This window comes from Mauremys mutica, chromosome 16 (assembly GCF_020497125.1).
Source record: "Mauremys mutica isolate MM-2020 ecotype Southern chromosome 16, ASM2049712v1, whole genome shotgun sequence".
Classification (NCBI taxonomy): domain Eukaryota; kingdom Metazoa; phylum Chordata; order Testudines; family Geoemydidae; genus Mauremys; species Mauremys mutica.
This window is the reverse complement of record NC_059087.1, coordinates 22,540,233-22,566,444: the sequence shown is the minus strand read 5'-3', so window position 1 is coordinate 22,566,444 and position 26,212 is coordinate 22,540,233. Positions and strand designations below refer to the sequence as shown.

Genomic DNA, 26,212 nt, shown 5'->3' with positions numbered 1-26,212 from the left:
GACCTGAGCTCTTTGAAAAGGTGTATCCCTTTTTCCATATGTTCTCCTCCGAAAGCTTTACACTGCTTCAGCTGATTTCTTCTTAAGCAGATGTTTTCCTATTTAATAATTTTTAAGGGAGCTTCCTTGGACTTTAAAACAGAAAATCTCCTCATGACACCAGTTACAATTTGGGCTAGATTTCCCAAGGGACCTGGAGTGGCCTCTTCTTTTGCACATACAGTCTTTGGCTCCCTCCAATGACAGAATCTGCACACACAAAGAAGTGCTCACATCTCTGCACATGCAAATGCTTCTATGTGCAAAAATAGAGGCCAGGCTGAAAAAGTCTTGAGACTTCCTCTTGGACATTCTGGTGTGTTAATGATGCTGGCTATAATGGGGTTTCAGACATCTACTGTGGTACAGCCTGGTCTAGTGGTTAAAGCACAGGCCTAGATGGCATGAGACCTGTGTTTCAGCCAGATGCTGCCACAGATGTAGTGAGTAACCTTGCATGAGTCAATTCACTGTTCTGTAAAATTGAGTTGATGATACCTCTGTATCTTGACCATTCCTGATCAGACTGGTGGCGCTCAAGAAGGACTCCTGGGGTCATTAAAGTTCATAAAGAGCTTGGAGACTCTTGGCTGGAGATATGCAAACAGTGCTTAATTTGTAATGAAAGAGGTGCCGGGGCTCGAGCAATTTTTTTACTTTCATAAGTGATGTGGCAAGCCCAGAGATACTGGGGCTATGAACTGCCAAGCCCAGAGGTGCGGCGGCTCAGCTCTGGCACAGATTAAGCACTGTGTTACTGTAATTCATTATGATATCACTGATAGGAAGGCAGTGAGGCCTCCTGTGCCTGCTTTAAAGAGTGTGAACTCTTTTACAAATCAGTGTCTTTGAAAGCAGAAGAAATGGGATGACATGTCTGAAATTACCAGATCTGTGAAGGATGAAACTGCAGAGCTAGAGCTCTCTGAAAGTTCCATGCAGCACAGAGATGCCTCTGGGAAGGTTATAAATGACAAGCTGATCATTTCTCTGGCACAGCCCCTTTTTGCACAGACGTAAACCAGTGTGTGTCCTAGTTTGCTGTATTCTCCGGGCAGCCGCCGCTAGAGTTACCACAGAAGCCTGCGGTTAATTAGCAAGAGCTCATCCTTATGAAACAGATCAAGGGCACAGTCTCCAGGGACCTGTGGTGAGGCTGCAGACCCCTGGGAGATGAGGGGAGAAGCCAGGACTCAAGACAAGAAGGGAAATTTTGTCTCTGTTTCCAAATTCTCAGATATTCTGGATTTGCCTGGGAACCATGAGTGGAGTTAGAAGGGGGTTTTAGTAACCAGAAAGCAGTGCATTTCCACACTCATCTTTTCTTCCTCTTGATGCAGTCTCTGGAGTTTTCCTGTACTCTTTTACATCCCTCCCCTCTCTAAAAACAACCAAACCAAACTGGATGTTTGAAGTTGCAGTGTTTCCTGATCATGGTGAATCCTTGTCCTGTTTCGTTTGTAGATGACCTTGCTGCTGTATATTTTGTTTCTCTGCCTACATGCTTGGGTTTGAAATGTTTGTATCTGGGGTGAGCTCACTGCTTCTACAGTTCCAGTCCCTCCCTACAGGAGTGGCTCTAAGGAATAGTATTGGGAGAGCTCATGGCTGCTCTCCCTCCCAGCAGCAATCACTATAGGCTTGCTGGTTGTGGTGCAGCTATTTCCAGACCCAGACATTCCCAGCAGGACTTGCTGTAGGGAATACAGTAAGAGCTTCAGAGGAGCTCCGAACTACAGCGGTGCCAGACTCTGCCACTCAGAGTCACTGTAGGGGAATGATACAGGCACACGGTGGAGGCTCTCAGTGCCAGCTTATCCATCTGGAGTGGAGTGCTGGAGTCCCTTTGAGAAGCCTGTGTTGCCCTGGACCTGAGGTGTGGAACAACACTTCTATTTGCCCACTTGGCCAGCAGGCGAAATGGAGATGGGCTTCCACAGAGAAGTATGCAGGCAGCTGCTGGCACCCTCCTAATAGGAAAGGGAATGATGCCTTGCCAGGTAGATCGGATTAAACATGTCATCACCTTCTTGTTTCTTCTGTCACTTTCTTGCTTGTGCGTGATGCTCCCAGACCTGCCTGTACTCGTAAGTGCTGTTCTGACACCACTTTCCTAACAAATGGTTGGGTTTAACAGAAGATGTTCTCTCATTGCAGGACAGAGAACTGCGACCAGAAGAAATTGAAGGTAAAACTTTGACCCTTCCTCCATGTCTCACTTTCTCTCTGCTCAGTGAAAATATACTGCTGGCCAGACTGATCACGGGGGGCGGGTGGAATCTGGGGTAAAACTAGGTAGACGAGCTCATAGCTGTTCTCATTCTAGCCACTCCCTGCAGAAGACATCATAGGGAACGGTGCAGAAGTGCTGACTTTGGGGCAGCTCACATACACTCCATCTCCTGACAGAGGGGCTGTAGAGTGTAGTACTGGAGTGATGATTTTGGGGGAGATCACATTTACTCCATCTTCTGCCAGGGCTGCCCAGAGGATTTGAGGGGCCTGGGGCAATTTCGGGGGCCCCTTCCATAAAAAAAAAGTTGCAATACTATAGAATACTATATCTCGTGGGGGCCCCTGTGGGGCCCGGGGCAAATTGCCCCACCTGCCCTCCCCCCCCGGGCGGCCCTGTCTCCTGCAGGAGGGCTGTAGAACATAGTGCAGGAGTGCTGACTATCTGACCATTCAAAGACTCTGCAGTCTGAGCAGGGACTGCTGTAGGGCACGGTGCAGAAGTGCTAGTGGGGTGGAGCTCAGAGCTCCTCCAGTTCTAGCTTCTCTCCGGGGAATCTGCAGGGGGAATGTGCACCTTCCTAAAGAACATCTCTGAGATCCTAGCATCCCAGAGTGCTGCTGACTCCTTGTGGGGGTGTTCTGGGAACTGTGTCTAACACCGTCACTGATAACACTGTCCTTATTGGATTCAACCTGACAGAGTTAAGAGAAGCCTTCAAGGAGTTTGATAAAGACAAGGATGGGTTTATCAACTGCAGGGACCTGGGGAACTGCATGCGGACCATGGGCTACATGCCTACCGAGATGGAGCTCATAGAGCTATCCCAGCAGATCAACATGAATTGTGAGTGTGACCCCTCACTTGCATGTTCCCCTGTCACTGCCATTCTCTGCCTCCCTATGCTGGGCTTTAGCTGTCAGTATCTTTCTGTCATCTGTTCCTCTTCCTTTGTTCTCCTGGCTGCCTGCCTGCCTGTCTGTCACCCACTCTCTCCGCTAGGCCAGCTGTCTGTTTGACTAGTTCTCTGGGCATCAGTCAGTTTGCTTGTCTCCAGCCTACCAACCTATCTGGGTTTGTAGATAGTTAGTGAGGTATAAGAGCAATGTGTTGAGACAGATACACCAACACAGGACTGCCCTTGGTGCGTACACAGTCAAGTGTTGTCCTTGATATGGGTGTTTAAGGTATTGGTGTGCAGCTGCTGCATGTTGTTGTATTGAATCTGGTCTTTAGGCGGTGTGTGCTGAGGAGGGAGACTGGGTGTTAAAAGGAGGGAGATCCTTTGGTGTGAGCGTGGTGCTATGTCGGAGCAGAGTGCTGGGGTGTTTAGCTTGAGGTGTGAGTGTATTGAGGAGATAGCTCTGGGGAGTGATGGGCTGAGGGGCTACCCTCTGTCCATCTGCTGTCACATGAAAGGTGGAATAATGGGGAAGTGTATTCACAAACCTGTCTGTGATTGGATATGGCTGTATTTGTGTCCCTTCCTTCTATCGTCAGTTCTTTGTCCTTATACCTGTCTGCAGCAGTGCTATATGGTGCCCACAGGAATATTCACTAGGCATTATTTGTTGTACTCCCTGGACTAGAAAGTGTTAATCATCCAGAGAGGGAGCAGAAACAGTACCATGTGAAAATAATACATAACAAATAGCAGTTAACGAGGGCACTGGTTGCCATGTGATCCACAGGCTGTATAATTAGGTCAGGCGGTCTGGTGATCCACGGGCTGTATAACTAGATCAGGCAATCTGGTGATCCACGGGCAGTATAACTAGGTCAGGCGATCTGGTGATCCATGGGCTGTATAACTAGGTCAGGCGACCTGGTGATCCACAGGCTGTATAACTAGGTCAGGTGGCCTGGTGATCCACGGGCTGTATAACTAGGTCAGGGGACCTGGTGATCCACGGGCTGTATAACTAGGTCAGGCGGCCTGGTGATCCACAGGCTGTACAACTAGGTCAGGCGACCTGGTGATCCACGGGCTGTATAACTAGGTCAGGCAGTCTGGTGATCCACAGGCTGCATAACTAGGTCAGGCAGTCTGGTGATCCACGGGCTGTATAACTAGGTCAGGCGGCCTGGTGATCCACGGGCTGTATAACTAGGTCAGGCAGTCTGGTGATCCACGGGCTGTATAACTAGGTCAGGGGGTCTGGTGATCCACGGGCTGTATAACTAGGTCAGGCAGGCTGGTGATCCACGGGCTGTATAACTAGGTCAGGCGGCCTGGTGATCCACGGGCTGTACAACTAGGTCAGGCGGTCTGGTGATCCACGGGCTGTATAACTAGGTCAGGCGGCCTGGTGATCCACGGGCTGTATAACTAGGTCAGGCGGCGTGGTGATCCACAGGCTGTATAACTAGGTCAGGCGGCCTGTTGATCCACAGGCTGTACAACTAGGTCAGGCGACCTGGTGATCCACGGGCTGTATAACTAGGTCAGGCAGTCTGGTGATCCACAGGCTGCATAACTAGGTCAGGCGGTCTGGTGATCCACGGGCTGTATAACTAGGTCAGGCGGTCTGGTGATCCACGGGCTGTATAACTAGGTCAGGCGGCCTGGTGATCCACAGGCTGTATAACTAGGTCAGGCGGCGTGGTGATCCACAGGTTGTATAACTAGGTCAGGCGGTTTGGTGATCCACGGGCTGTATAACTAGGTCAGGCGGACTGGTGATCCACGGGCTGTACAACTAGGTCAGGCGGTCTGGTGATCCACGGGCTGTATAACTAGGTCAGGCGGCCTGGTGATCCACAGGCTGTATAACTAGGTCAGGCGGCCTGGTGATCCACAGGCTGTATAACTAGGTCAGGCGGTTTGGTGATCCATGGGCTGTATAACTAGGTCAGGCGGTCTGGTGATCCACGGGCTGTATAACTAGGTCAGGTGGTGTGGTGATCCACAGGCTGTATAACTAGGTCAGTCTGGTGATCTGACAAACAGGTAGGAATTTGAGGAACTCCTCACCAATTGCAGCTACTTCATAAACAGGAAAATTTATTAATCTGTTGACTACACTGCTTGTTACAAATAGCCTATCCAGCTGTGGTGTTGAGCTTCTGGGACAGATTTTCTCCCCTGCTCCAGTGCAGTATAGGGCCCATATGGGAGATACAACTGGCTGAGGCAGAATTCCCGCTGTTCACACACACCCGCAGGGCTGCCATGTGCTCGCTCGCTCACAAGCCCTGAGGGATGGTGTATGCTGGGAGCAGATCCATAGCACACAGTGCTGTGGGGATTCTGAGCTGCCTGCTGCCTATAGGCAGCCTGGGATGGCCTGCTGTAATTTAGAGGAGCTAGGACCCTTTCAGCCCTGTCCAGAATCAGAGGGTGCAAAGATGGTGTAATGCCACCTTTGCTTCTTCTCCCCCTGAACTGCACTCTCTGTGCTGTGCCTCCTGGAGAGTCAGACCCTGACTCTCCCATAGGTGGCTGATCTCCAGTGGAACCATGTATGGATGTGTTACCCTGGGTGCTCGGCTGGGCTAAGGAAAAAGGGCATATTAATTCTTACACACAAATTTCCCCTTGGTCCCAAGTGGGCGGCCATGTGGATTTTGAAGATTTTGTGGAGCTGATGGGACCAAAGCTTTTGGCAGAAACTGCAGATATGATTGGTGTAAAGGAGCTACGTGATGCCTTCAGAGAGGTGAGCACCCCCCCGTGCTGCGGGACCCCTCAGAGAGGTGAGCGCTCCTCGTTCTGCATCACCCCCTCAGAGAGCTGAATGCCCCCTGTGCTGTGACCCCCTCAGAGAGATGAGTGCCCCCTCTCATCTAGTAAAAGTGGAGAGAAGGGGAGAGCAAAGGCAGGAAAGAGAGAAGACCAGTGGGGGAATGAGGAGGAGGAGCGAGCATATACAGTAAAGAGGTCCCTGAGAAGGAAAGAAGAGAAACCAAGTCTGGAAAGGAGGGGAGCCCAAGGAGAGCAACAAGGAGAGCAAAGGCCTAAAAGGGAACAAAGGAGGAAGATGGGCCAAGCACAGCGATAATGTATAGGGTCTGTGAGGAGAGGAAAAGGACCTGAGGGAACAGGGTGGCATCAGAGCAGGAGGAGAGAAGATGCCTAAGGAAGGAAAGAGAGAGCCAAGAGGGACTCAGGGGACCTCATGGACAAATATGTGCACTCAGGAGGGGAAAACATGGGACCCAAGTCTGGAGACTGTAGGTACCCAAGAAAGCAAGTCAGGGTCCACTCCAGCTGACTGTGCTCTTTCTGCTGTTGTTTGTTGTCTCCCTGCAGTTTGACACCAACGGTGATGGAGAGATCAGCACCAGTGAGCTGCGGGAGGCCATGAAGAAGCTGCTGGGGCAGCAGGTGGGCCATCGGGATATTGAAGAGATCATCCGAGATGTGGACCTGAATGGAGATGGGCACGTGGATTTTGAAGGTGAGAGAGAATGAGCTACTGTCCATCTTCACTGGGGCAGGCAGGATTTCGGATCAGAGACTGGGTCATCGCCCTGCTCCAGGAATAGAGGAAGGGAAATGATCTCTATGTTCTAAGAGGCCCAGGTATCTGTGGAATGGGGTGAGAGGCAGCCGGATCAGATTGGGGGAGAGATGGCTGGTGTAGGAAATTCCAGGTTAGTGGTGTCTGGCTGTACAACTCTTCTCAATGAATCTCAGTGATAAGCATGTCTCCATGGATCACATACTAGGACAGACTGTCCCTATGTCAGAAGAGAAACCTCTTTGTGGCCACATGCAGCCCAATGGTGGATTTCTCTTTCCTCCTCAATGCCCCCTGGGTACATACACAGGCGGCTAGCCTGAGCTGCTACCCATGCCACTGTGGCCACACTGCTATTTTAGTGTGCTAGCCTGAGCAGAGCTAGTGCATTTACATTTATTCAAGTTGGGAATCACATCTCCCAGCTGCTGTGTAGACATACTGTGTCAGTGTCCAGCAAAGAGTTTAGTGTGGAAATGAGACATTACATTGTTCTAAGGCAGGTGTCCCAAATTATGAACTGCCCTGGCTAGTGGGATCCTGGAACACGTTGCGTAAACTCTCCAATGTCAGTAAAGAAATCAAACTAGTGAGCAGTGTGGGTGGGGCTTTCCTGTTGGCTGCATAGTGTCTCAGGATGGTGAGAGGTGGGATGGGAATGTGTTGGTGTGTTCTCTAGCCTCTCTGTTTGTCAATGGCTGCAGAGTTTGTTAGGATGATGTCCCGTTGAAGATTACACTCATCTGAAGAGGAACCAGCACCTCAGTGAGGGCAGAAGAGACCTGAGTGGAGCATCTAGCCCCGATGTTCCCATGCAAAGGTTAATAGGCTGGATGCATTTGAGACAGTGCGAGATGACCCGCCTCTCCTGCCCCAAAGTGGTCCCCACACTCCTCCACGCTTTCACACTGTGAAAGACTCATAATGTCCTATAACTGGAACTGTTCCTCCAAGGTGACAGCAGGAAACTGCAGCGCCAGCACAAGCCACGACGTTTTCATGAGATGATTGCAACTTTAGACTCCTCCCCTCCTGCTTTTATTCTCCCACCAACTGCTGAAAAGCAAGAGAAGGAGAAAGCCTCTCAGATTGGGGGATGAAAGCAAAGCCACCTGGGCTTGGTGGCTGCAGCAGGTCGCGCTCTGCACCTGTTAGATTCCCTTGGTGAACTGTGTCCGTGTTTGCTGTGTGTCTGTCTGGAGTTATTTATGCCTCCCTGGTACATTCTTGTGTCTTCTGTGGTTATGTTTACCAAGAGCAACTACAAATACATGTTTGGAAAAAAAAAAAGGTGATAAATGTGCAAACTGAAGATGTGTGTGCAGCCCTGACCTTTCTGTGGGAGGTGAAGGGTGGGCTGGAGGGAGGAGCATCTGCCAACCGATCCACTCCAACCAGACTACTTTGGGACCCATATCGTGGCTGGGGAGACAAGCTGGAGCCAGGGGAGGTAGGTGCTGCTTGTTGCAGGATTGGTGATTGGGTGCTGTTCAGGGTGAGTGATACCTCCAGCCATTCTAGTCACAGGCAGCGTAATACAAACACAAGATATACATACTACCAGGTACCAAAGACTTAATGGGCTAAATTTCTCCTTGCTGGAAATCGCTTTAAATCAGTGGAGTTACACCAGGGATTACAGTGTCTGAGGCTGTACAGTCATCCAGAATACAGAGACTCTGTCTGTCTGTTGCCTACTAAGAAGTGCACCCTAGAACACAGTATGTGACTCTGTAGTATGTACCATGATACTGGCCCCCAAGCTCTTCCTGTCCCTTTTCTATAGCATCAGGTGCATACCCCCTCTCTTTATCTTAGGCTCTCCCTTAGATTCTCCTATCCCCCCTCACTCTCTGTGTCTCAGGCAGATGCTGGGGCTGCCCCATTCACATCCCCATTTCTCTAGGCTGGGGCTTTCAGTTACTCACTAGATCATTGGGTCTAGTTCCTCCTGCAGTTCAAGGGGCATCGTCCCCTCTCTCTGGATTTCTCAGAGTCTCTTGGGAGCATTTTCTTATCCTTGGCTGTCCCTCTTCCCAGGGTAGGGGCTGAGATACAAGAGCCTCCTACTAGACCAATGTTGCTATTTATTTTTTTTCCCCTTAGACCGCCGGGTTCCAAAATTCTGTCTGTCCCAAAGGTGCAATACCCTGAATGAAGATTTTCTCTTGCTTCAGTTTGCTTGTTGCTGTGCCAGTCAGTCTGTAATTGACATTCCAACAGTGGGAGCATGTATGAGAGTATTTGGACAGGAGTGTGTGGGCAGGTTTGTGTGTGTGTGTGGGGGAATGCATGGGAGCGGGCACATGGCTATTTGCATGAGAGATCTCTGTGTGTGCGCGTGCAGTACTACTACAGGTATGTGGGTGTGCCCACCAGAGGTGAAAGGAAAGTGTATGTACAAGTAGTTGCACACGATACTGAAGCAAACGTGCAGGCCTGTGATATGTATGTGCAGACGGTGTGTGCGTGCAGTGCACAGATTCTGCTGTGATGAGCACAGTACAGAACTCTAGCTAGTTATATATGCATGTGTATGATGGGAGTGTATGTGTGCATGCAATGGGAGTGTTTGTATAGGCATGTCCCTAAGCAATAGGAGTGTGTGTGCTTGCATGTCCTGTGTGTGTGCGCAAAGTGCAATGGGAATGTGTGAAGTGATGGAACAGTATGTGTATGTGTGAGTGATGAGGAGTGTGCATGGATGCCCCTGTGTATGCGTGTGATGGGAATTCCTGCATAGGTGTTGAGTGTTCATGCATGTGCGTGTGATAAGTGTGCATGCACATGGCATACTGAGCAATAGGAACATTGCAGGGGTGTGTGTGTGATGGGAATGAGTTTGCGTGCATGTGGCCCCTGGATGAATGGGTAAAATAGTCACAGTAACTGTCTCTTTGGCTGCCTGCTTGCTGCCTGCCCCTGCACTGAGGCTCCTCTGCCTGCAGCAACAGATGGTGGGACATTGTCTTAATTTATTTAAAAACATAAGCCCATTCATGGAGGTTGCACAGAGTCCAAATTGCACAGGATTCCCCAGAATGCATAATCTCACTCACTGGGCACATTCTCTGCTCATTACTGCTGCTGGGGGCTTACAAATAATCACGTATGCTTAGAGTAACCCTGCCAAAGCATCAGCCTGTGGGATGCAGGTGCAGTGCATGTGTTGGGGGAAGGGTGCTCTCTGACAGATGGAAGGTAGGGAGGTGCCTTTCCTGTCTGGTGATGGCAGAGATTGGAGGCTTTCTCGCTCTGATCTGGGGCTGTCTGGAAGAAAAGAATATCACTAAACACAAATTCACCTGTGAATCTTGAGTCCAGCTCTGCCGTATGGAGCCACTGGGGCCATGGATTGCATCAGGGCACAGCTGTGCTGCATGAAGAGGCTGTAGTTGGGCTAGAGTAGACACGAAAGCCCAAGGCATCTGTTGAGGAAAGTCTTGGCATCCCCCATAAACCCGCTGGCTCCTCAATGCAGGATCAACCGCACGATAGGTCAGAGAGGGCCGGTCTGAATGCATGCAGTAATTGCTGTTGGTTCCAGCAGAATCGCTTCCTCCCAGGGATGGTTTTATCTCCCTATGCAACCTCGAATAATCCCAGGGAGTTTTGCTATTTTTTTGTGCTGACTGGGTCAGAGATTAAATCTTCAATCTAATAATCTCATTCCAGGGATAATCCTTTTGCTTTCATCTCCCAGCCAGTGCCAGGAAGGCTTCCAAATAGCCCTGAAGGACAATATGGAACAAGCAAGGGTCCGTCTGTCTCCCTTCTCTCTTTCTTGCCGTGGCCCTGTGCTCATCAGGATAAGCCCCAAGGCCTCAGGCTGCTGTCTCTAAATGTTTTTGTCCTTAGCTGAGTGTGACCATATTGCTCCTCAAGATAGCCCCATCCTGTTTCAGTCCATCATGTTCACTGAGCCCTGGTTCTGCCTCCCATCCATGGGTCTCTATTCTCTGTTTTAGCCACCCGAACTACTGATAATTCCTATGGATAATATAGCCTGTAACCTCCCTCCACAGTAAATGAATGTGGCCTTAAGAGGACTAATTGAAGGCACCATCCGTGCAGAATAAATACAGGCCCAACACATGAATTAATCTAATTCCGGTGCTGCTTCTAGAGGATGGGGACAGCTCCAGGGATTGGGAAGAAGACACTGGGCCTTTCACTTGTAGGTTACAAGTGTGTAAACCCAGCATGAGTCAGGGGACTGGCTGGTTTAGCAGATTAGTAACAGGATACAGAGCCTTTTGTGTCTATAGCACCAGCTCCCATCTAAATTGGTAGTGTCTGAATGTTACGGACAACGTCAGTGGGCTATTGCAGGTGGGGATGGGATGGTCTCAGTCCTCGTTAGTGAAAGCTGGGTTCAACGACCCACCTGACAGTGGCAGCAGAGGGACCGAGAACTGAATCATGGAGGCTGAACGCCCCTCTTGCAATTAGACCTAGCTCCCAGGCCCCCACCTCTTTTGCCAAATCGGATGTTAAGCAAGCCTGCTACTCCGTGAATAATAAGCAGTCTGGCTGGCACAGAGGAAGATACTCTCTTAACTGGAGAGATGAGTGTGGTGTTGGGGAGGGGAGAGACAACAATATGCCACTTTCCCTTTCTCCTGTTCATAGCAGGGACATGTGACCCTTTCCAAGCCAGCTGAGTCTTAGAATTGAAAGGAAGCAGAAGGAATAAAGAGGCCACTAGCAACTCGAGGCCTGCCCAGCACCAGCCCATCGGGAGGAACACCTCCCTCTGAGACAGGAAGGAAGGAGGTCCAAGGTCAGTGTCAGAGGAAGGGATACCCCTTGTGTGATATGCGACCAGGCAGGGTGCAATAGGCCAGGTTTGCTCATGCACATCCCATAGGAAGCTGAAGTGGGCCTGATACAGAAAAGCACCAGAGGCCAGGTCTCTGTATAATCTCCTCCAAGCAACCCCAATAAAAACGCTCTTCACCAGCAACTGTGCAATCCCGAGTGACACATACCAGCCCTGAGTGCAGCAGCAGGTGCATTAGGATGGCAGTGGCTGCCCCTCCTCCAGACAAACCCTCCGTAGTTGTGTGAGCCCCTTCCTAGGTCACAGGCCAGAACAATAGGGCAGGAGGGGCTCCCAGCATGCAGTGTAACCTTCTGCTTGGACTGAAGGAAGCAAGGCACGGTGATCTGTGTGTCTCTATGGGCTGCACCTCAGGACTACAGATAAAAGTGAAGAACGTGTGAGGTAGGGGCTGTGCTTGAGCAACCCCTTCATAAAGCACAGCCCAGCTCCAGGCCCCTTTCTGTGTCTCTGTCGGGCAAAGGTTGCCCCGCCTTGACATGGGCTGGCCAACTGCTCAGGTTTGTCATGGCTGAGCGATGTCAGCCAGCAAAGGCCCCTCACCAGCAGTGCTGCCAGGTCTTGCCATGGCATGGCCCCCAGCGAGGGGATTCTGGCTGGGCTGAAGCCTGGCTGGAGACGAGGCAAAAAGCTCCAGGCCGCTAACAAGATTGAGCCCTGCCTGAGGGACTGAGCCCAGCCCCTCGATTGGCTATCTGCCCCCCTTACTTGCCTCCTGGGGCCCAGCAACAGTCAGAGCTGCTGTAGGAAGAGCTTCCTCAGCTACCCAGAAGCAACCCTCGCAGGAGGAGGGAAGGGAGCAGCAAGAGCTCAGCAGCTCTGCTCCCTCTTGTGAGCAGTGGGGACAGCACTCTACTCTGCCCCTGCAACACTCAGCCGGGGAGGGGCAGGGGTACAGAGGGGTTCCCGCTGCAGCCTCTTCCAGGTGTGTGTGTGTGGGAGGGTGAAGAACCCAGCAGGAGCGAAGATGAGGCTGGGGGGCTGAACTGATGGAGGTGGGGGATGTGCTTAACTGAGGGGGGCTGAACTTATGGGGCAGAAATGAAAGGGGAGCTGCAGGGGTAGAACTGATGAGGGGATTGGTTTGGAGGTTGGGAGGCATCAGTAATTGTTGAGCAGGAGACGGGCAGATGTGGGTGTGAGCACTTCTCCAGCAGGGGTCAAAATCACATTTCCCAGTAAAATTGGGACAGTGGACAACACTAATTGTCACACACACATGCAGGGGGTGGGCAAGGGGAGTTCAAAAATCAAAAGACTGACCAAAAACCATAATATCAAAAAAAAAATTAATCTCATGATTTTTTGGGATCTGATTCATGATTTTTGATCGCCGGAGGTTGGCCAGTCAGAGGGTTTCTCAGCCACTTCTGATCATAACTGATAATGGCCAACATGTGTATACATGCTTTTGGCACTGACCGCCCCTGGGGACCCCAAAGTGCTTTATAAACTTCAGACTCACAGCACCACCAAAATGCAGCCACCTGGGGCAGCGGGAAGGAATTTCAGCTAAAGAAGCAGAGGCAACCTCTCTACTGCCAAAAAAGTGCTAGGGGATCCTTAATGTCCATGCACAGTGGAGAAGGGCTCTGCTTTGAAGGTGCTTTGATCTGAAGTCCCCCACACAGTAAAATATCTGGTGCTCAGTGTATATACCTCAATGGGATCTCAGGGCTCAGTTGATCCTGTATGGACTTGAACCCATGGAAAGATTAGCTTGAACCTGGTGTTTATATCTCAAAACCATCCCCTTCCTTTTTGTGGGTGTTTTACAGACAGGCTATTCTTGTTCATCCTCCCCTTGGCCATTTCATTTCCCTTTTCTAGCTAATGACTCATTACAGTAACTTGTGACATACAAAGAATTTAAGTGCTTAGAAGCTGTGCTGCTGACCCAAGCTCCTCACAGCTTAAACTGAGAAATCTTGAGGATTAGTGAGGATCGGCTGTAATCGGTATAAATGAGCCTAACGAGGCCTCCCTCTGCCCTGCCAACAGAATGGCATTCTTCCAGGACAGGCTGCTTTCACTCTCTTGCTAATTGAATTTGGGGGACACCCAGCAGGTTACAGGCACGGCAGGGAGATTAGACTGGATTTAATCCATCCAGGCACTGGGTCTGTCTGAGCTCGGGGGTGATGCCATTGCCACCCAAGTAACTTTTGTTCCCTGATCGGCATGAAGGACTGTGAGGAGCAGGCAAGAGTCCAGCATCATGGGGCTTGATTTTGAGAGGTGCTAAGCATGCTGAGTGCCCACTGATTTCTATGGATGTCTCACAATCAGGCCTTTCTCTGCCTCTTGCAATATTAACAAGCCCTTTTTTGTGGCAGCGCTGCTGTGGGGCCCAGTTACATCACCTCCATATCATCTAGAGCTACACACTAATGTGGATTTAACCAGTGCACTGAGTCCCCATCAGGGAGCTGGAGCGACTTGTCTACAGCTTGTGTACTGCCATGGGCAAGGCTAATGCCCAATGAGCCTCCACCAGACCAGCTCCTAGGATTCAAACTCAGCTCAGCTTATTTGGAGCCTGCTCCCTGCATAGCTCACCTCTGACACTTGGAAATACTCATGAGAAATTACATCTGGAATCATCACAGCAAAAAGTGTGCATGGGGGAGGGGAGAGAAACAAAAGTTAGCTCTTTCCCAAGCTCATACCTTGATGCCACGAGTGGACAGAGTACAGCTGGCGTCTCCTTTCCCAGGGCTATGGAAGCAAGAAAGCAGTGATCTTAGAATCTGCACTGACTCAGATTGGCAAGTACCAACGGGAACCTGAAATGCCTGGGAGTTGACTCCCTGGACTCCCTCCAGTTATTCTACCAGTTGGAAAAAATTTGACAATGAATGTCATGTAAAATTCTCAGAGCACTAGTACATCTCCTAGGACTCTCGTTATCACTGGGGCTGAAGAGCGGGGGCACTGTCCTCTCTGTGGCTTGCTTGGGCAGACCTCTCGTTCTGTTCACTGCCATGTCACTCTCATGGTGACAGGGTGCTGCTGAGAGCGCTGATGTTCTGGAGGCAACTTAGGACAGGTAAACGCTCCAGTTCTTTAAGAGGCTAAAGCCATCTTGCTGGATTCAAAGCTGAATACTGTGGATTGCTTGTGTGTGGAAAGAATGAGGCCAGATGGCAGAATGAGATGGAGTCAGATTGGTCAGGAACAGACCGAGACTAGAGTCCTAGCTAAGCTAGAGCCAAGGACCATGGCCTTTTGGAGACGTTCCTGTGAATTTGCTTAACAGCAAAATCTACAGAGAGACAAGCTGAGTGAGGTAATATCTTTAATGCAGTAAAATTTCTACTCAGTTGAGGGTAGATACAAAAGAAAGACCTGTCTGCACATAGCCCCCTAAGCAGCTCCTGGTCTGAGGCAGACAGACAGAATGCAGCCAGGAATTCTGCAATTGCAGTTTGAGCAAAATATTTATTTTTTCAGCCCTGATTCATGGCCTAGTGTTCCTGAGGAAGGAGCCATCTATTTGCAAACATGTAGGACCCTTCTGGCCTGATAGGTGACTGCACCAGGGCTGACTCCTGCCAGATTCAGAATAATCTAAAGGGGAAGAAAGCCCTTCTATTCTGGGACAGCAACAGCACTTGTAGCTTCCTTGCTGGACCGGTTTGAGGAGTACGTCCTCTGAATCACGGAACCAGCAACGCCAGCTTGTATCTCATTGGAGGATCTCAAACAGCTTTACAAACAGACAATTAAGGCTCCCAATACCACTAAATAATAGAAGGTATCATATTGACAAATGGAGGCAAAAAGAAGTTATTGACTGGGTCAAGGCCACAGAACTAGTCTGTAGAAGCACTGGGATTAGAACTCAGGAGTTCTGATTTGCTGTACCCTGTTCTATTTAGGCTGATTTGCTGCTACTAAGGTTTAGCCTGGGTCACCTCTGGCCCAATTGATTCAGGCCATACATGCAATATTCATGCACACTTTTGTTAAACAACAGTTATTCAACTGTCCTGATGTGGGGCATACAACTGGGTAATTCAGAGTCTCTAAAAATAGCATCCTGCTTTTACCATATGGGCAGCATTCACAGTACAACCAAAACAGGGTACCCTCTAGTCTAGAGGACACTTCATATATAATGGCTACAAGAACCACCATGTTTGCAATACCAAGGCTTGTGCCTATTCAGCAATGGGCAGTGGAACTACCCAAATGTCATAAAAGTCTCTCAATTAGTACATATGTTGAAATCTTAACCAATTTTAGTGATAATATTGGAGCAAATCAAGTGAGGACTTAGAAGTTTCATGGCAGCAGAGAGAAAATAACATGGATCCTGCACCTGAACCACAAGTGTGAACTAAAGGGAAATGAATCTACCTTTCAGCAGTAATGACATGCGGTTGAGTAATTCTGATTCCATCCAGTACAGAGCTGTAACACACACCAAAAACGGTAACATGTAATACAAATTTTAAATACCTAAAAAAACAAGAAACATGTTCCCTGTTTGTTACTAAAGTCTGTGAAAAAGGGAGTGTTCATCACAATTTCAATGCATGAGAGAGGCCAGAGCATTTTGCAATTGGAAAATTAAAGTTTGATTTATTAGGTTTTGTGTGTGCAGTTAATTTAACATTGGTTTAATATTTTTTTCACCAATTTTTCTAGTAACTAACAAGACTAACCTTAAAACAACAGTGAAAGCTTCCAGCCTCTCATGGCGCTGCTTAGCAGTCCTTTAGTCATGACTAAGGGCCAGGTTCTGGGGTCAGTCCATATGGAGCAGTGTGCAGGATTAGGGCTTCAGTCAGCAGACTGGACATCCCATTCCTTGACAATTCCCAGTCACAGAGATATTAGAGGGACACAACTTGGAATATTTATTTCTAATAATACACTGTTCTAAATGAATCCCCTTTCAATAGCAAGGAAAGGCCATTTAAAAAGCATAAGGGTTTGCTGCTCTCCTGATGATGTTTAGAAGGGTCTGTTGGGTGGACCAGAGAGCAACATCACTAAATCTGCTTAGAGCCATCTCTCCGCTCCTTCCTCTCTTGGCACACACCTGCCTGATGCCTCCTCAGTTTGTTTTGCTGCCAGGACCTTGGGTTAAGCATATGAGATCCCCCTGAGCAGTGCTTGTGATGTTGCAGGCTAGCAGATGAGATGGGAAGTGCAATTAACTATCAGCAGTGAAACTGACTGCACACAAAATGCTGTCAAACAGCCACTGAAAACATTGAAAAAACAGAGAAAATATTTTATCTTTAATCTGTGTCAGCAATACCAATTTTAACAACAGGCACAGTATTTTCAGAAGGAAAAGTGATTTTCAGGACAATGGTGTCCCTTTAGAACAGTGCTGGCTATTTTAAAAATGAGTTGGAAAATGCATTTTTAATTAATGAAGTGGGAATAGTAGAAAGGCTGCAGTCACTTACTGATATTGACTACAGCTTGATACATGGCCATGTTTTCCTCCATTTCAAATGTCATTTCAATGGGAGTTAGATGCCTACATATTTTAGAGGATTTCTTTTTAAGGGTGTCACCTTTGGAAGGCATTTGTTTCTCTATGCGCATAGATCACCTCTAATAAAACTAATTTTCCCGCTATATTGTTCTGGGCTTCCCCTCTTCTAGAGATTGGCATTTGAGAATGAGGCTCCAGGAATGGGAGTTGACTCAAAGTGTTTTTGTGGATGGCACTGCCTGTCACCAGCTCTAGGGGAGGCCTCTGGCTGCATTTATTTATTTTAAAAACATGGTCTTGCCACATTCCTTTGGACAACGGATTGCAAAGCATTTCGGGACACAGTTCTAACCACATACTGCCCTCTAGTGACCAATGTATGCAAAATCAGGACTGGCTACTTTATTCATCCCATTATGAAAGGAGTTAAAGGGATCCCATTTGTGGGGCTTCACACTCTGCAGGTCTTAGGAATGATTGCTTTAGTATCCTGTCGCTGAACCAACTCAGCTTTTGCAAGGCTTTATTTGCCAAGACTTCTCAAGGTGCTTTAGAAAAGATGTAGAATAATTTCAACTACAATCTGTAGTACTGAGGTTGTGATTAAAGGCAACGACTAGACAAAAAGACTGTGGAGCTCTTTTTTTTAAATATGGCAATGCCTCTGGCCAAAGTGTAGGATAAAAGATGGTAAGTGGCCAGTGTGATAGCCACCCAGTGTGGCAAGTTTAGGAGCAAGTAGGGCATCAAATGAACCCAGCTTCAGTCTGAGACTTCCAGGGGCAACAGAGAGAGAGAGAGAGAGGATCACAACAAGAATGACATTCATGATCGTACTGGGGCAAATGTGAAAATCATGAGGATATTTGGCCCCATTTACCTTCGGCAAGAACATAGTTAAAAAATCAGGTTTCATCCAAACTTCAGCTGTGAAGTCCCATGCCAAGTCCTCCAAAGATCTTGTCATAGTCCTCCAGGATAACATAAGGACACATGAGGACCGGACAGTTCTTCTGTAAAACACAATATGGGGGAGGGGGGTATGTGAGGATTAGATGTAATAACTTTAAACCCTTTAAGGAGCAGTAAAGGACACAAATTCTTTCTTTCCCTGGCAGTTCACCTTTCAACTGCATTTATTATGAAGCTCAGAAAAGGTCCCTGAGACCTTTGATTTCCCAGTATCTTCACTTTTTGCAATCACCTCAGAAACCTTTCACTTCCCTGTCTCGCCACCTCTTGTGCTTTCCCGAGACATTTTGCTTCCCCTCTCACACCAACTCAGAGATCTCTTAGTAGACACCATTCACAGAGTCTTTTCACTTCCTTCAGTCTCAAGAGACATTTAATATGTTTTGCTGGGTCCTGTGTTTATGCCATCTTGGATTCTGGACAGTGCATTGCATAGGAATAGTGTATTGCTTGGACTAAAACTGGGTTAACAGTTCCTATAAAAAGCATAAACACAAAGAAAGCACTGTTCTGATCTGACAAAAAGCTGCACCTAAAGAAACTACCTGATGAGTCTCTCTCAGCAGCTGTGGCTACCCCCATCTTGTTTCAGTATAGTTTGTGCTCTAACTGGTTTCCCATCCATCTACTCAGCATAGTAATGGGCACTCAAATAAAAATTGACAGGCAGAGGCAGGATTAACTGTGGCAACAGAGAATGGAACGAAAAGCATTTTAAACAGACTCTGCCCTGATGTTTAAAGAAAAGCTCTACCTGCTTGTCTGAGCAACCCGTAAGTTTGTAAAGCAAGAGTCACATCTCACTAGGAATAACCTGTGAGATGTGTTTGAGAGTAGTGTTGTTAACCACATTTGGCATTAATATGCCTCCTCTTGGCTGCAGTTGCTTGGTTGCTGAATGTCAGCAACTGTATGATGTAAACTAAGCAGGGGTTCTCAAACTGGGGGTCGGGACCCCTCATGGGGTTGCGAGGTTATTACATGGGGGGTCGCAAGCTGCCAGCCTCCACCCCAAACCCTGTTTCACCTCCAGCATTTATAATACTGTTAAATATATAAAAAAGTGTTTTTAATTTATAAGGGGGGGTCAAACTCAGAGGCTTGCTATGTGAAAGGGGTCACCAGTACAAAAGTTTGAGTATGGGATGACTCCATCTAGAGAATTCAGTCAAGTTGGGTCGGATGCTACAGTCCTTATCCAGAACTCCTCATGATGCTAACAGGATGTTCTCTGCATCGGGATAATAGGATCTAGTTCTATGTCCATACAAATAAAATAAATTATTACATAAAAAATGGAAATCACATTATTCTCACAGATTACACCTTTCCAGTTTCTTTGCAAATAGAGAAACTAGAACAGGAGGGCTGATGTAAATGAAGAAAAGAGATAGAAAGAAGGAAAGTGAGACAGCTGGAAGGAGAGAGAGAAATGCCAAGAAGTGGGAGAGAAGTGTGTAGGTGGGACACCAAGTGAGGACACCCTGATCTAAAAAGTTTTCCTTTGAACATGTAGTTGTTTGGTGCATGGATGTCTTGCAGGAACTGCCCTACCTGGGGTCATGAGATCTACTTGGCTTCTTGAGTTTCCATTATGAACACAGACATGAACTCCTTTCTTTCATTTCGCGATTGCCTGTGTGTAGTGGGGGTTGGAGCCTCCGCTTATGGGTTAAACCAGGGGCTGAAATTAAAAATGTGGCTTCCTAACCTGCCCTGAAATGCCAGGCCCCATCTGTCAAATTCTCTTCAGGCACCTCGAGCACCCAACGCACGAACTGGTGACGCTTAAAGAAGCGTTTCACAAACGTCCTCCCCGTCCATCAGCAAAAGAAACCGGTCACCCCCTGCACCCCGCCATGGGCTGGATCTTCACCAGGAGCAGAGCTGCTGCACCCAGCACTCCATGGGGATCCCCCTCCCCGCGGCTACAAGGGCCCGGCCCCCAGACGGGCCCCCTCCTCTCCCTGGGGATCCCCGTCTCCCGAGATAGAGGGACTAGGGTCTGATAAGACCCGTCATTCCGCTGGCGACGGGGAAGGTGACGGTTGCCATGGGAACCCCCACATGCTGAGCCACCCGCCTGCTTCCGTTCCGTTGCCTTCCCACAATGCATTACGTTCCAGCCGCGTTGGAGCTTCCTGATTGGTGGGAGCCTTGGGCGCGATCTCAGAGAGAGAGAGAGAGAGGGGTCGGTCTGGCCCGGGAGTGGTGGGAGGAAGCACTGAGGGGACATTGCGTTGGCGTTTTCCTCCTCTGTGTCCCAGTGGTCGCGCCCAAGGAGCCCGGCCCGGTCGCGGAGAAGCTTCTCCCACTTCGGGCAAGTGGCGCGTTCCGTGTCCCCCCTCCCGAGCGGATGGTAAAAGCCCAGCGAGAGCAGGAACCTGTCACCCGCTCGGGACTAGGAGACGTTCGGGGAGGGGGGGGAGTGTCGGTTTGTACCACTCCCCGCACATGGGGCGCTCCAGTCCCCGCTCCCCCGGCCTTTGCCAACCCAACAGCCTTAGCCGCCTGCTACCTGCTTATCTCTCAACCAAACTTGCTGTCCTGGCTCCTTCCTATTGGCTCGTCATTTTATTAATATACAAATATGGTGACTCCAGTACCCAATGGCAGACGGGCAGGTAGTTAACATTCAAGACCACGGGCGGTGACTGGTTGGCTGGTCTCCATCCGTCTGGCCAGCGGGTTCGGGTGCCCCCTCGCCGCGGCAGGAAGAGGAGGGCGGCATGTGCGGCGGGGCGGGGCTGCGCTGAGCTGAGAGCAGGAGCCGGGAGCCGGAGATGGGGGCGGCCGGGGCCCGCTGGGCGCCTGGGGCGGCTCTGGTGCTCGCGGCCCTGCTGGGGGCCTCGGGAGCCGGCCTGGCCGACAACGTGATCTGGGCAGTGAACGCGGGCGGCGAGGCCCATGTGGACGTGAACGGCATCCACTTCCGCAAAGACCCGCTCGAGGGCCGGGTGGGCCGAGGTGAGGCCCCCGGGGGAGGGAGCCGGAGGCCTGGCCACGTCCCGCCTCCCTCCGATCTGTTCTCGCCATCTCCTCTGCCCTCCCGCTGGCCCCTTCCCGCTCCCCGTCAGGCACCGTCCTGCCGCGCTGCCCCCCCCCCCACCGCCGGTGCGAGCAGCCCCGGCTGTGGCACCCTGCGCGCTGCCAGGCCCGGGACGGGCAGGCTCCTTGCCATGCGGCGGCCGGTGTGAGGGGGTGATGGGCGCGCGTCTGACGGGCACTTAACCCTTCCCCCGCCGGGGGCCCAGCCGGCTGCCCCGGCGTGCCCGCCTCATGGCTAACGGGCCGTCTGGAGCCCGCCTAGACGCTTTCCCGCTCCCTTGCCCGGAGCTGTTTGGAGGCTTCCGGCTCAGTGGCCGACTGGGGGCAGGTGCCAGGTGCGGACCGGGGCCTGCTGCCCACGTACCCTGACCAGCGGAACGGCTCCTAGCCAGGTGTCTTTCAAAGGGGGCGGGGGGCTAAAGGGACGACTCCATCCGTCTAGGACTTCGGAGCCCTGCTGGCTTGCGCCAGGCTGCACTGCATGGCCGGAGACCCGAAACATGCCCTGAGGGGCCAGACTCCTGGGTGCAGCATCCCTGCACGTCCTCAGTGCGCTAGGTGACCCTCCCATCCCCTCCTGCTTCCTCCTGGCCTCTCGCCTCACCTCTTCCTTTCCCCATTTGGCGCCCTTGGCTGCAGGGAGAAAGCAGGGGGATGGACTCCTCTGGAGGAGTTCCCTACCTCAGCAATTCTTGTCTCCAGTCACCCAGCAATTGTTGAACCCTCCTCCCATCTGTTAAAGCGGTAAAGGTTCCCCTGCCCCTACACTTCTCTTTGACTTGGTTGCCATTTTCCTGTTGATAACCTAAGCACTCGCCATGCTGGGTACCCGTTCTGTTCCTTCATTCCTGTTCTGTAATTTCCAGTCACACTGAGGAGCATTTTTGTGAGGGAAGTGAAGAGAGACAGGAAAGGGCGTTAGGACTCTCTAGTACCTTGTCACATGCTGTGAGCCATGTGGCAATGGAAGGCTGCCCTTACTCCTCTCCAGATGAGGAAGAGGACCGGGCTGATAGTGCTGAACTGCATGTGAACTTGTATAACACTCAGAGCTACCTGCTTCTGCCACCATGACACACTCTCTGGCCAGGTGGATACACGAGTGCAGCTGTTTGTAGAGATGCAGAGTCTGACTTTACAGCATGTGCTCTGTTTCAGCAGGCAGGGGAGAACAGTTGGGAGGTTGGTGTCTTCCACCTCTGATTATGTCACAAGTCTAGCATGTGATCCTAACTGAGCATAAGTTGCTTATTTGTTCATATCTGAATGGCTTCACTCTTCTTGAAACTGCTAGGGCATTAGTGTTTCATTGAGATGAGTCTTGATCCAACTTTTGAGAGGGTAGCCTCCAGCGGGGGAGAGAAAAAGGAAATGACCACTTTGGGGACCCTGCATCAGACCTCACAGGAGCAGACTGTTTGAGCTTTCTGTATTGTCCATCAGAAAGCTGCAAATATCAAAGTGATACTTACCAGCAACAAGAATTTTAAAAGAAGTTATTTAGCTTCTGCTAAATGAGGCCTTTTTTGGGGTGGGGTGGGGGGGAAGGGTGCTACGTTGGCTGTATCTTGCAAAAAAAACCACCCCTCTGTTGAGCATGCCTAGTGTCTCACCTGAAATATGGTAGCTCCCTGCTTACTGGATGAGACTTGCAGGGTTTAACCTGGTAAAACTTCAAGTTCCCTGCTTTAGACTGCAGGAATGTCATCTGAGGGGAAGTCTGTCCTTACAGACTGAAGTGGAACTTACTCTTGAAAGGTGATGCCAGTTTGGTAGCCTGACCATTCAACAACATGCAGCAACTTGCTTTTTCCAGAGAAAGACTCCAGTTTCCGCAGCAGGGGCTGTAAGTTTGAAGCCCATCTGGGAACAGTCTCGGTGAGACAAGCACAGGGTTCAGGCACTTTCCACAGCTGAACTGCATGTTGCATGGTGGCAGCACCCATTACCCAGTGATGGAATTCTACTAGGTGGCAGCAGGGCTGAGCACCTGCTGGTGAATGAGGAACCCAAGTACCTATTGCATGGGAAGTCACAGTAAATGAAAATGTGGCTGCTGGTTCACCCACCATTTCTGGCAGCAGACCTCCAGCACTGAGGTCATGGCAGGATTCTACATTAGCTGTGCCCTGAGCGAAGGCAGTAAATGGGGATACACTAGTATGGGGTATGTACCACTGTTGTAGCTGCTGAAGCAGTGAAATCAAAAATCCACCAGAGGGTGTAGGACATAGAATATGTTGCAGCTGCACTTTGGATCCTCAGTTCTAGGGTTGGGGAGGAGCCAGTCAGCACATAAGTCTCATGAAGTGAGATGCTGGTTTCTTTATCTGCCCACAGCATGAATAATGTCTCTTGGGAGCCAAGTTACTGTTCTCCTTTGCCCCACTTCTGGATGTTCAAATATGATAATGGCTGAAGGTAAAGAACATGAACCCTGTTCTGGTCAGGTACTGTGACACCCAGCGTCAAACACTGCGATCCAGATTCAGGCTGCATACCTTACAACGGTACGGCTGTGCCACTGCAGCCGCGCTGTTATACGATAAGCCGTGTAGCTGCTCTCTATCACCAGTAGACAAAATAAAATCACCCCCAACAAAGGGGAAGTAGCTTCGTTGACGGGAGAGCAGCTGTCCAGGCTGGTGATTTTTGTTGTTAAAACTTTTTTCATTCAGGAGTAAGTTCCACACCCCTGAGTGATAAAAGTTTTAACAATGAAAGTGTAATGTAGACAAAGCCTCAGCCTTGTCTGTGGCGTAGAAATTGCCTGCTGCTGATAATGGTGGCAGCACAATATCACTTAGCTGCAAGTTTAACAAAGGACTGAGTTAACTAAGGCCATGGCTACACTTGCAAATTTGCAGCGCTGCAGCAGGGTGTGAAAACACACCCTCTCCAGTGCTGCAAATTGCGGCGCTGCAAAGCGCCAGTGTGATCAAAGCCCCAGCGCTGGGAGCACGGCTCCCAGCGCTGTACGTTATTCCCCACAGGGAGGTGGAGTACGGACAGCGCTGGGAGAGCTCTCTCCCAGCGCTGGCGCTTTGACTACACTTAGCGCTTCAAAGCGCTGCCACGGCAGCGCTTTGAAGTGCAAGTGTAGCCATAGCCTAAGATACACCCATTAGCAGCAGCAGGTACCTCTTGTGGTGCAGACAAGGTGAACTACCCATTCAAGGCTTGGGTCTCCTGCCCATCACTGCTACAGCTGCAACATACAGTATCGATGCAGCTCTCCTTGCAGTGATGGTGTCACTACTACACAGTGCCCTAGATGTGGTTGACCGTTCACACACAAGTAACAGCCCAGAGGAATTTACCATTTAACTATGGATACGCTGTAAAGCTTATAAGCTTTTAAGTTTGCCCCACCAAAGGCTTATATGCTGGTAACCTGTATTTCACTAGCTGTAGGTGTTCAAATATCATTATTAATTTTAAGGGGAGGCTGACCTACAACTGTATGATTAACACTTGCAGCTGCAACCTGGAGGAGAATGTCTCTTTGGACTTTAGCAATCTCTTTTTCAAACAGTGCACGGTGTTGTGGTTTGCTCCTCCCAAAAGAGTGTTTGTTCATGGTGCCTCACTGAACAGCAACCTGTTACAATAACCCTGCTGCAACCACAGTGCCAGGCTCAGCAAGTAAGACTTTAACCCATGAGCTCAACTGCTATCTTCCTTCTCCTTCAACGGTTTTTATTGCACCATCATTTGAGTTCCCCCAGTTACTCATTCTGTTCCCATTTGTGTGGATGGGCAGGTAATGGCTGCAGCAGAAATCCTGCTGCTGATGGCTTAAAAGTCCTGGGTTGGCATTTTAGGGTTGTTTCCCCTCAAGCCTCAAATTCTGATCCTGGGACTTAAGGGAGAAAGTATAACTAAGGGATTTATAGCATATCCAGATGCCAAACAAATGAAGATAGTGGCTACTTTTGTTACTTTTAATGTGTAATGGTTTGTTTTTGTCTTGGTGCTTCAGTCATTCTTCACCACAACTAAAATACTGCTAATTCAGATCCACTTCCATTGCATCATGAAGAACTGCAGCATACACATGAATTAGTCTTTTGTAAAAAGAACAGGAGTTCTTGTGGCACTTTAGAGATTAACAAATTTATTTGAGCATAAGCTTTTGTGTGCTACAGCCCACTTCATTGGATGCATGCAGTGGAAAATACAGTGTGTGTGTGTGGGGAATACTGTTCCTCACAACTTCTTGTCAACTGCTGCAAATGGACCATTTTCATTACCACTACAAAATGGTTTTCTCTCTCCTACTGGTAATAGCTCACCTTAACTGATTACTCTCATTAGAATGTGTATGGTAACACCCATTGTTTCATGTTCTGTGTGTGTGTGTGTGTGTGTGTGTGTGTGTACACACGCGCGCACACACACACAATCTCTTCCTACTGTATTTTCCACGGCATGCATCCGATGAAGTGAGCTGTAGCCCACGAAAGCTTATGCTCAAATAAATTTGTTAGTCTCTAAGGTGCCACAAGTACTCCTGTTCTTTTTGCTGATACAGACTAACATGGCTGCTACTCTGAAACTTAGTCATTTGTGTGATTGGGTGAATTCACTCTGATGTTTGCTATCCCAGCCTGACAACAAACTTCCTTTCTCTGCAGACTTGTCTCTAACCTGCAGCGTTAAATAGGAGTTGAGCTAGTGTTCATGTGCTATTTGGACTACTATAAATTAGTTAACATGTAGCTGGAAAAAGGGATGTATTTACAGCAGTATGTGAAAACAGTGAGAGCTCTTAGCCTCCATGACCGTCCCTGGTGGTTACAGAACAATAGCAGTCTTACCCCAGGGTCCTCACTGTGTAGAACAGGTGTTAGTTTCCTCTTGGTCATTTCCATGGGCTTGGACATAGGTGGTGGGCAACTGGATAGAGCTTTTGGCTTACTCTGCATTGGCCAACCCAAACCAATGTCTGTTTCCATGGAAATGGGAGTGGAAATAGCAACTGTCAGCTGACAACTAAAAGCTTAGATCAGCTTTCGCTGCTGACTGGAAGTGCCAGCTATGCAGATGCCATCCAGAGTCTCCCCTGTTCCATCCAGTGAGAATAGCATTTTAGATTGTAAGCTCTTTGGGGCTTGTGCCATCTTATGTGTTTGTAGGGTGCCCAGTACAATAGG

At 49.4% G+C, this 26,212-nt stretch overlaps 2 protein-coding genes and 1 long non-coding RNA gene across 13 annotated transcripts in view; 2 read left to right on the top strand and 1 right to left on the bottom strand.

Moving 5' to 3' along the window:
* Positions 1–7,683, top strand: part of CABP1 (calcium binding protein 1) — an 83,867-nt gene extending 76,184 nt beyond the window's left edge. For 5 of the 7 annotated variants that reach the window (XM_044989617.1, XM_044989615.1, XM_044989616.1 and 2 more), the window contains 5 exons: positions 2,197–2,227; positions 2,975–3,118; positions 5,822–5,931; positions 6,525–6,672; positions 7,440–7,683. In XM_044989617.1, the coding sequence (XP_044845552.1) occupies positions 2,197–2,227; positions 2,975–3,118; positions 5,822–5,931; positions 6,525–6,672; positions 7,440–7,465 (459 nt within the window). In that variant the 3' untranslated portion in view covers positions 7,466–7,683. Of the gene's footprint in view, positions 1–1,057; positions 1,476–1,692; positions 2,040–2,196; positions 2,228–2,974; positions 3,119–5,821; positions 5,932–6,524; positions 6,673–7,439 lie in introns of those variants that run through there. The other 2 variants (XM_044989621.1, XM_044989619.1) reach the window with 2 other exon arrangements.
* Positions 1–20,504, bottom strand: part of LOC123350842 — a 23,832-nt gene extending 3,328 nt beyond the window's left edge. Inside the window, exons 1-5 of one of the 3 annotated variants that reach the window (XR_006573851.1) lie at positions 19,563–20,504; positions 17,917–18,049; positions 15,941–15,994; positions 14,248–14,296; positions 10,043–10,135 (exon numbers count right to left, since the gene is read on the bottom strand). This is a non-coding gene — a long non-coding RNA (uncharacterized LOC123350842). Of the gene's footprint in view, positions 1–10,042; positions 10,136–11,752; positions 11,935–14,247; positions 14,297–15,940; positions 15,995–17,916; positions 18,050–19,562 lie in introns of those variants that run through there. The other 2 variants (XR_006573852.1, XR_006573850.1) reach the window with 2 other exon arrangements.
* The window catches only part of MLEC (malectin), an 18,788-nt gene continuing 12,781 nt past the window's right edge, over positions 20,206–26,212 (top strand). Inside the window, exon 1 of one of the 3 annotated variants that reach the window (XM_044989623.1) lies at positions 20,206–20,328. Coding sequence is in view for 2 of the 3 variants with exons in the window: in XM_044989624.1 (XP_044845559.1) it covers positions 20,792–20,975 (184 nt within the window). In the remaining variant the exon portion in view is untranslated. Of the gene's footprint in view, positions 20,329–20,378; positions 20,976–26,212 lie in introns of those variants that run through there. The other 2 variants (XM_044989624.1, XM_044989622.1) reach the window with 2 other exon arrangements.